Source organism: Leopardus geoffroyi, chromosome D1, assembly GCF_018350155.1.
Source record: "Leopardus geoffroyi isolate Oge1 chromosome D1, O.geoffroyi_Oge1_pat1.0, whole genome shotgun sequence".
NCBI lineage: Eukaryota > Metazoa > Chordata > Mammalia > Carnivora > Felidae > Leopardus > Leopardus geoffroyi.
Genome location: NC_059329.1, coordinates 65008439 through 65018716, shown reverse-complemented (window position 1 = coordinate 65018716; position 10278 = coordinate 65008439). Strand labels below are relative to the sequence as shown.

Sequence of the window (10278 nt, the reverse complement as noted above, 5' to 3'; positions counted from 1 at the left end):
CATGTGTTAAACTTTGTTGTTATTGGTAATACATTATTCTAGGATCATTAACGTGTTCTAGGCACACAATTATAGCATATGTGGAAGTGAGCAGTTTTATCTTCTCATTTCTAATCCTTCTCCTTTTAATTATTCCCTTTGCCTTACAGGCTACACGCTCCAGGGCAATATTGAGTAGAAACAGTGATAGTGGGCATCTTTCCTGTGCTCAGCATCTCAAAGGAAATGAGATTTCATATGTCTCTCTTAAGAATAATTTTTGCTACAGTTTGAGGATATCCATGATGAGACTGAGGGAGCTTTCTCACATCCCTAGTTTACAAGAGAGTTCATGATGGATGGATGTTCAGTTTTTCAATATCTTTTCTGTATCAATCATAATGATAAGGAGATTTTTCTCCATTTATCCATTAATGTGGTGAATTAGTTGATTGGTTTTCCTATATTTAACCAACTTTGCATTTCTGGGACTAAATAAACTTGGTCACAACGTATTACCTTTTTAATATACATTCCACGGATTCCCTTTTAGGATTTCTGTATCCACACTCATGAAGATTAGCCTGCAAATTTTCCTGTTGTGCACTGTCCTTGTTCTGTTTTGATATTACAGTTATGCTACCTCCAAAAGTAGTTGGGAACTTTACCCCCTTTTTAATTTTCTGATAGATTTATGGAGGATTGAATTTATTTCTTCCTCCAATGTTTGGTAACATTTATGAACAAATTTATTAAGCATGGGGTTTCCTGTTCTGTAAGGCTTTAATTACCAATTTCATATCTTGAATAGTTTTTGGACATAAATTTTCTGTTCTAGTTGCAATTTGGTAAGTTCTATATCTCTGAGCATTCGTAGGATCTAACCTTCAAATTTATGGCACAATATTTTTCATAATGTCTGCACGTTCGGTGGTGATGCCCAGTTTTAAAGTTCCTGATGATGGTTATATTTCTTTTCTATCTTTTATTAATCCAACCACAGGTTTATGATTTACTGGACTTTGAACTGTGTTTGGCTTGGCTTTTTTTTTTTTTCAACGTTTATTTATTTTTGGGACAGAGAGAGACAGAGCATGAACGGGGGAGGGGCAGACAGAGAGGGAGACACAGAATCGGAAACCTGGCTGAAGTCGGACGCTTAACCGACTGCGCCACTCAGGCGCCCCATGGCTTGGCTTTTTTGATCCTCTCTCTATGTGTGCTGACTTTCCATTTCATTAAGAGATGCTTCTTCATGAATGATCTTCACTATCTCTTTCCTATGTTTTGTTGTTTTTATCTAACACCTGGAAGTGCACACCTAATTCATCATTTCTCATGCCTACTTTTGTGCAGTGGATGCCTTCTGTGCTTCACTATTATTTTCTGCAGAATACTTTCTAATTTTCTTGCCCATTCATTGTGTTTCAGATGTTATTTACAAAAGCAATCCTCAAGTTTAAACAGGTTGTTATTTCCCAGTTATGTTCAATTATAGATGCCCAGGCAATAGCATTGTGGTCGCACAACATCCTGTATGGTGTAAATCCTTTAACAGTTGTGGATAATTTCTCTGTGGCCCAGTTTATTGTCAGATATTTGAACACGTCCTGCATGTGATTGAAGACGATGTGCTTTCTTCCCAGTGTTGGATACCCAGTTCTTTCTGTGTGTTAGAGTAAGTTGTATGGTGAATATTTTCTTTGTCCTTATGGATTTTTATTTATTTCTTCTATCAATTACGTAAAGAGGCATGTTGCAGTCTCCTGCTATGAGTGATAGTGCTTTAGGTTCCCTTGTGTATCTGTCCATATTTGCTTGTTATGTTTGCAGCCATATTATTGTTTATCACAGATTTAGAATTGTTCTATCTTCTTGGGGGGTTGAACCTTTTCTCGTTACGAAGTGTGACTCTCTTCATCCCTAGTAATGTTTCTCGCTCTGATACTGATATAGTTATCTAAATTTCTCTTGGTTAGCATTTTGGAAGATCTTTCTCCAACTTTTTGTTCTTAACCTTCCCGTGTCCTTCTGATGTAGATGTATCTGTGCTGAGGAATGCTGTGGAGAAAAATGAATCAGGACAGTAGGGTGGGGCTGGAGTTGATTGTTGCATATGTTGACTTAGGAAGATGTCCTGGAGAAGCTGTCCCTGGAGAAGCTGTCCCTGGAGCAAAGAGGCATAAGGGAGTGAGTCTTTTGGTGAGTCAGAGTCCGTGTGCAGGGCAAAGCAAAGGCAATAGCTATGAGATGAGAACATAGCTGTTGGAATCGAGGACCAGCAAGCAGTCTAGAATGGCTGAGTGAGAGGGGACAAGGGGATGCAATGGAGCTGGCTCACAGAATAATGGGGGAGGAGATCGTTAATCCATGGGTTTGGCTTCTAACCAAAGGAGACAGAGTGCTGTTGGAGGGCTTTGAGCAGAGGCAAGGCAGGAAGGAGAAGTTGAAAGGCCGTGGCTATTATCCGGTTGAGAGACAAAAGTAGCTTGGACCAGGGTATTAGCTCAAAGTAAGAGAAAATGCTCACAATGGATATGCTGTGTTTTGAAGACAGAGCCACAGATAGGTTATGGCGTTGACATGGGTTTGGAGGACAAATGACTCCTTGATTTTCAGCCTGTGGAACTAGAAGCTTTGAGCTGCCGTTCCCTGAGATGAGGAATGCTGAGTGCGGAGCAGGTTTAGGGGAAGACCAGGAGTATAGTTCTGGACACACTGTTAAATGAAAATGTGATAAGTTCATTTGCAAATGCTATCTTAGTGGCCTGAATTTCATTTCCAACATCCTGTTAGCTAAAGAGATACTTTCAGGGTGTTTTGAAATTTCCAAGGCTTTAGTTTTCTTTTCCACATTTGGCTGTTGTTCTGCTGTTTTAGTGTATGAGTATGTCATGTGTACAAATGCCAACTATTTTGTATTTATTTATATTTTCATTCTGACAGGTATATGATGACTCTTTGTAAATATCATATACATATTTTGGGAGGAAAACATAAAGTTAGCAACGTAAAAAATGTTGTTTCCCTCTTATATCTACTCTCTTATTACCATCTGTTAAATCAACTTTTTATTATTATAACCTTCTCATTTTTATGTCTGTATGGTCTATTTTGTCTGCCAATCTTTGAGGATGGTGTGTTAATTTCTCTACATTTTGGTTGTTCTTCTATTTAGTACTATTGGCTATAAAATTATAGTTTGACATTAATATTACTTCCTTTTTATGTCTTTTTGCATGTATCTGACATACTTGTACACATTTCATTGACATCTAATGTACGTGTAGGAAGTGCATAAATCCTGACTCTACATCTCGACCTCTCCCAAACTGCATATCACCTGTGTTATCACCACTGACATCAAGAAACAGAGCATGTGTGACACAAGCGCTATGACTATGAAGGAGTGGTGCTCCAGGTGTGTGCTCTTGAGGTTTCTCACCTGTGGGGCCAAGGTCCAGCCTCTTTAGTCATCATGCCAAAATATGAGAAAGTGTTTATGAAGTGATTCCACGTTCTCCAGGGAAGGATTCTACAGGGCATATGATTCAATGTCATATATAGTTCTAGAATCAGCGCCCTGAAGCACTGAACTGTATCCAGAAGGTGGCTTTTGAGTGGAGTTTAAACTTCAGGTAAAGTATTTAGAAATTTAAAGAGACAGAATCAGTAGGTAAGAAAGGGAGGATCCGGCTGTGTGTATGTGTTTGTGGGTTTCCCATGTATAGTTCCTCTCCAGCGGATCATTGGAGATGCTGTTGAAGTGATGTCTCTGTGCTCAGGGGTCACTAGACAGAGCTGACACATTTGACTCCATGGACTCCTTGGTTTTGAAGCTGGTTGATTTCTCTTTCCCTTCTTTGCAGAGAAAAGTTTGGGCAATAATTAGGGGTATAAAGACTTTGCACACACTAATCATCAAATGTTAGAATTTTGCAACTGGAAGGGAACTTGGCAAATAAGTGCAACTCCTACCTTTTCATCTGAAAGTTTGAAGCCTATTTAGGCGGTGCTCTGGCTAAGTATTTCTTTTCAGGAATTCTCCAAGACAGCATCAGGGTCTCCAAGTTACAGAGAAAAGGTGCAGCCACTGTAGTCAGTGATCTGTTACCAGTTGTGAACATTTTTTGCCCCCATCAGATGCTTACAATCAGTCCTACAAAGCTTTTCTATTTTATTTACATTATGCTTTACGTTTTCCAATTTTCAAAACCTACCACTTTAAATATTTGGACCTTAATACACATTACTGTTTTTCTCATTAGAAATGGGTTTTAAGTGTTTGACCCTGTGACCATATTTTACTAATTTCTGGTGACTTTTCAAAATGCAAACTATAATCAGCATAGTTAATATGGACATGTGATTTTAATGAATGATATTGCCAAATTCATAAATAAATCAACTTGCTTTCCACTAATATCCTACTCTTAATGTTCTACTGGTCTTTTCTCAAGACTCCATGAAATGTCTTTAGCTTGCTGTGTCCTTCTGTTCTCCTGGGTTTCTCATCTCTCACAGTGTATATCTCCTGGTTTTCAAAACATCACACAAAGGCCAGTAGGCCTCCATTTGTAATGCTAGGATGTCATCCAATACTCTTGACTTGAATGAGTCCTCCCTCCTCCTTATGCCTTCCTTCTTCTACCTACTGTACCTTCTACTGGTGACATGCTATGGTTGTAGTTGTTCACCCCCCTTCTCCATTCAGAAGAGTTGGGTCCCTCACAGAAATGTCTAATAGCCCCCTTGTTTTTACCTCTGCTTCCTAACTGTGTTGTTTTTGGTTTCACTCTTTTCAACATGGATTCCTTACATATATATTGGATTTCCTCATTTTTTAATTCCATTATTCATAAAATGTTGGTTTAGTATCATTTATTGGGTATGGGCTGTTGTAGACATTGGGAAAATAGCATAGAAAAAAAACAAAGTTTTGTATTTCTGGTGTTTAGATTTTAGAGATGGAGTTAGATTTTACACATGTATAATCTATAAATATTATAAATATGTAATTTATACTTGTGTATACGTGTAAATCACATCTGCCTCGTTAATATATAGATACAATGTCTGCTGGTAATGATAATGGAGAAATGAAGATAATGATAATGGAGAAACACAGAACAAGACATAATATTGGAGTACTGACGTAACAGTGGAATGCTATTTTATATAGCGTTTCCAGCTCTCTATTGAGACGAGGAATCCATTGTGTCCTTGAGTCCTTGAGATTCCTAACCTAGAAAATGGTAGGTGCTCAATCAGTGTTTGTTGAATAATTAATGATTCCATTAACTCGTGAGAAGGATAAAAGGAGAGAGAGGAAAGACAGAGAGAGACAGAGAGTAAATGTTCAAATCACAGATTTAGAATGATCAAAATTGGATGATTCTTCATCATCATGGTCACAAGGATTAGCCATAGAGAACTGGCCCTTAAAATTTCCCATGTAGGCCAATCTCAATGTAATTGGCCATGACAGCCTTTACAAAAATCAATAAGCCTGAAGGCAATACACCCTATTTACAGATCATCTAAGATAGGTACATCTAACTAGAAACCCATTTGTAGGTTCCTGCAGAGTTTTCATATTTAACCAAGTTTCATACAGGTATTTTGAACATGATGAATACTTATAATAAATGTTAATCAACTGTGCTATAACGCTGATTCATTAGGCTGTTTTAAAATTTGTTGTGTACCTTTCCCCTTTGTATACTTTTTAATACTTTAATTTTTGTAGTTTTAAAAATACCTATTTATATAAAATTCAGAACAAGAGGTGATAGCGATAGCAATGTGATGGGAATGGAACCTCGGTTATAAAATATCTATGTTTGTTTTAAGGCTATGTTTAAAATCAAATTATATTAAGTTGCAAAAACATTTTGATATTATTTTTTGCTTTTCAGACAAGACTTCTGAGCCAGTATTCTTCACTTCTTCCTTTTTATTTTAAAAGCTTATTAATCCAAGTAATTGGCCATTTCCAAAATTGCCAAACTGAATTTAGTCAGGATGTGTTCCTTTTTATGTCTTCTGCCGAGAGTATCTGGGGTGAATTTCAGACACAGATTCTTAGCTTTTGGACCGTGACTTCATAATTTTTATGCAATGTCCATCAAAATAATATACTCTCCACCACTGAAATGAAAAGGCAAAATCAAAGCTCTGTGGTTGAATTCATCCTCTTGGGCTTTTCTAACTTTCCTGAACTCCAAGAGCAGCTCTTTGGGGTTTTCTTGGTTGTTTACCTTGGGACTCTGATGGGAAATGCCATCATTATAGTCATCATCTCCCTGGAACAGAGCCTCCACGTTCCCATGTACCTGTTCCTGCAGAACCTGTCTGTGGTGGATGTGAGTTTCAGTGCAGTCATTATGCCTGAAATGCTGGTGGTCCTCTCCACTGAGAAAACGTCAATTTCATTTGTGAGCTGTTTTGCACAGATGTATTTTATTCTTCTTTTTGGTGGGACTGAATGTTTTCTCCTGGGGGCGATGGCTTATGACCGATTTGCTGCAATCTGCCAGCCTCTGAGCTACCCAATGATTATGAACAAAAGGGTTTTCGTGAAATTACTTATAATTTCATGGCTCTTAGGTTTTACGTTAGGTACTGTGCAGACCACATGGGTTTTCAGTTTTCCCTTCTGTGGCCCCAATGAAATCAATCACATCTCTTGTGAAACCCCAGCAGTGCTAGAACTTGCATGCGCAGACACCTTTCTGTTTGAAATCTATGCGTTCACTGGCACTGTGTTGATTATCATGGTTCCTTTCGTGTTGATCCTCTTGTCTTATGTTCGGATTCTCTTTGCCATCCTGAAGATGCCATCGGCCACCGGGAGGCAAAAGGCCTTTTCCACCTGTGCCTCCCATCTCACGTCTGTGACCCTCTTCTATGGCACAGCCAGTATGACTTATTTACAACCCAAATCTGGCTATTCCCCAGAAACCAAGAAGGTGATGTCATTGTCCTACTCACTCCTTACACCTCTGTTGAATCCACTGATCTACAGCTTGAGAAACAGTGAGATGAAAAGAGCTTTGATGAAATTGTGGCGAAGAAAGGTGGATTCACATATATTCTGACTGTGCTGAGAAGCTATGTGCTATTTGGTCGCTGCCCGACTAAACTCTGTTTAAATATAACAAATGGTGGCAACAGTTTGCATTTCTTGGTATTGAGTATGCTTTACCTCTTAATTTCTACATGTTTGATAATATATTAGGGCTATCATCATATATAATGTTTTATTCTTTTTCATAGATGTATAATATTTGTTAATATTGGGTGTAAACATTTCTTTAGATTTGTTTATTGGTGGCCATATTAGTGTTTGTTAGTTTTTTGTCCCTTGAAGTGTGTTAAATAAAGAAACTAGTTTTATACAAATATAAATATTGTGCTTTTAATTCCTGCACAGTAGGTTTTACAGTGTGGATTTGATGGGCCAAAACAGCTATAAATTTGCAAACTTTTATAAATATCACCTAATCATTTTTTAAAAAGGTAATTCATTTTTGCTTTGAAAACCCACTCTGTCCTACTGACTGGATTGAGCTCCAAGAAAACGACAAATAAAGAGATGGTCTTTTAATCTTTGGAGAGAAGATCTTTTCCATGTAGGAGTTGAAAAGAGCAGTTCCTTATGAAGGGAGATCACACTCCCTCAATTCTGGGACCTATAGAAATTATAGACCACATCTAGGTTTCTTCAGGTTGTCTTAGAATGTATTCATGTACCGTGTGACTAGAAAGCAGCATGGGATTGCTTCTGAAGGTCATTTATTTACTTGACAACGTTTGTTGAATGACTTATATGAACCAAGGACTGTGTCAGGTGCTGAGATCACAAAGATTAGTGAGATAATCTAATGTGAGACAAATATTAAATACACACACTAAAAATATAACTATAGTTGTGATAGTTGTGATAACTATTAAACAGAAACTGCACAATACACCCTGAGATCATCACAGGAAGACCTTATCTTACCTGAAGGGTGTGCAGGGGGAGCAGGGTCACTGGAAAGACCAGGAAGGCCTCCCTGAGAAAGCAGCATTGAAACTGAGCCTCATAGACAGGTAGGAGTTATCCAGGCTCAACTCCAGGGTGAGGGGGAAGGGGATGGCGTCATCCAAGAAGGATGGGTATGAAGGTTTGGATGGGAAGGAACTTGATGTCATTCCAGTAAAGGAAGGAGACTGTAGAGTGAGGGAGGAATGATATGAACAGGTAGGCAGAAGCCAGACCAAATAAAATCTTGTCAGTGCAAGAACTCTGAACTTACCTACCAATGACAGGTGGGCCGTGAGTTGTTAAGCAAAGCAGTGACATGGATATGTTCACACTTTTAAAATGTCTTTCTGGCTTATAATTGATGGAAGCAGTTCCAGAGTGGAAATAGGCAGGGAAGGCAATTGTTATAACCCAAGTGAGAGTGATGTGCTTGGGCTGAGGTGGTGGCAGTGAATTGGAGCAGTGTGGATGGTTCTACCCATACTTAAGAAGTCAAATGGCCAGGACTTGGTAATGGATTGTATGGGGAATGGGTGTGGGTAGAAGAGAGAGGTGAAGAATGAACACATATTTCTAGTTGGAGCAGAGAGTGGATGGAGTTTACATTTGCTGAGATGGGGAACACTGGAAAGGAAGAGTTTTGGGGATGAAATCCAAGTTTGGATGAGTAAAGTTTAGATACCAGTGTGAAGTCAAAGTCAAGTAGATAGTTGGGATATATAGGTCAAGCTTAGAACAGAGGTTCTGAATTAGGGGAAGATGGGTACAGGGCAATACCTAGAGAGGGATACATGATTCAGGAAGGGTCTTCTCAAGGTGGGGAGACTCCAGAATGCTTGAAGTTCCGTGGAAAGAATCCAGAAGAGAAGAAGTAGGAATTCAGTGTGGCTCAGGCCTGATACTGAAATGTTTCTACCTGAGGAAGAGATAGATACAAATGAATAAAGTGTTGCATGGATCACAGAGACAGGAAGACAGAACTGTGCAGCTGTAGGGGTTCCAGGGACCAAGGAGCTGATTTTAGGAGACTACAGGAAGGGTATCAGGAGTAAAGGAAGTGGATCTGGAAAGATGCTTCAGGATGGTGCCTTCAAGCCTTACATGGATGAAAGCTCCAGGAGGGATTTAGTGAACTATGCCCAAAGATAGAATAAAGTCTCAGTGCCATCTAGTGGCTCAAGCATATAATTGTTACAACCTCACTGCTGAAAGCTTAGGGAGCTAAACTGTTCAGGATTCACTAATATCATCTCTGATGCACTCATAGAAAGTAAGAGAATCAATCACATCAGCTCTGGGATCAAAGAATTTGGACAAATGCAGCGGCAGGTTTCATGTCCTTAATAGGTATAGATTTATCTTTTTGTTAGGCTTAGGAGCAGAAGGGCTGAGGGACATCCCAGTTCTTCTCTCCTTTTCCTATCTCTTTTGCCACCGCTGCCATGACCACCGCCATCACCACCACCATGTTCACCATCACCATAATCATGATCTCGCATCCCACACATTATATATTCACACAAGTGGGTTATGTCTGCAATCTCATTTCAATATCCATTCATAAATTCAAAATCGTTTATTGGGTACCTACCATGTGCCAGTTGCTGTGCTAGATATTAGGCACAACTTCTAGACTACTTTGAGGGATTGAAGCAAACAAATAAACTTAGCCCCACTGTGTGGGGATGTCATAATTGTGGCTAACATTCGTGCTGTGAGACTTCACTGGATAACACTCTTAAGACTAGGAGTCAGGGAAGGCTTCCTGGAGGAGATGATTTTGGTCAAAGTTTATAAAGACTATTAAGAGTTAGTTGTATGGCAAAAAACAAGAAAGAAGATTCTACATATAGAGAAAAGTTGGTCTTAAAAAGTATGATAGATTTTAAGATCTTGAGTGGAGTTATGTGACAGCGGCACAGAATACTTGAGGCATGAAACAAAACGAATTCTGACTATAAATGACTTCATGAGCTAAACAAAGGAGTTTGACCTCAGTGTTGAAAGGTATGGAAGAGTCACTGAAAGATGTTACAGAGGGGAGAAACAAAATCAAACTTGCATTTTAAAAATAGCTAGTATTGGCTTCCGGAGAAGATGGCTGCGGAGGAGGATGCTGAGCTCGCTGTGTCCTGCGGGTCACTTAGATTCCACCCACACCTGCCTAAATAACCCAAAAAATCGCCAGAAGATGAGCAGAACAGAGTCTCCGGAGCCAAGCGCAGACGAGAGGCCCATGGAAGAGGGCAGGAAGGGCGGTGAGGCGG

General features: G+C 39.2%; 1 protein-coding gene across 1 annotated transcript; it reads left to right on the top strand.

Moving 5' to 3' along the window:
• Positions 1 to 6119: 6119 nt before the first annotated feature.
• On the top strand, positions 6120 to 7079 carry LOC123601322 (olfactory receptor 10A3-like). The gene has a single exon (XM_045484387.1). The coding sequence runs from the start codon at positions 6135 to 6137 to the stop codon at positions 7077 to 7079; it is 945 nt and encodes a 314-aa protein (XP_045340343.1). The 5' UTR covers positions 6120 to 6134.
• The last annotated feature ends 3199 nt before the right edge of the window (positions 7080 to 10278 follow it).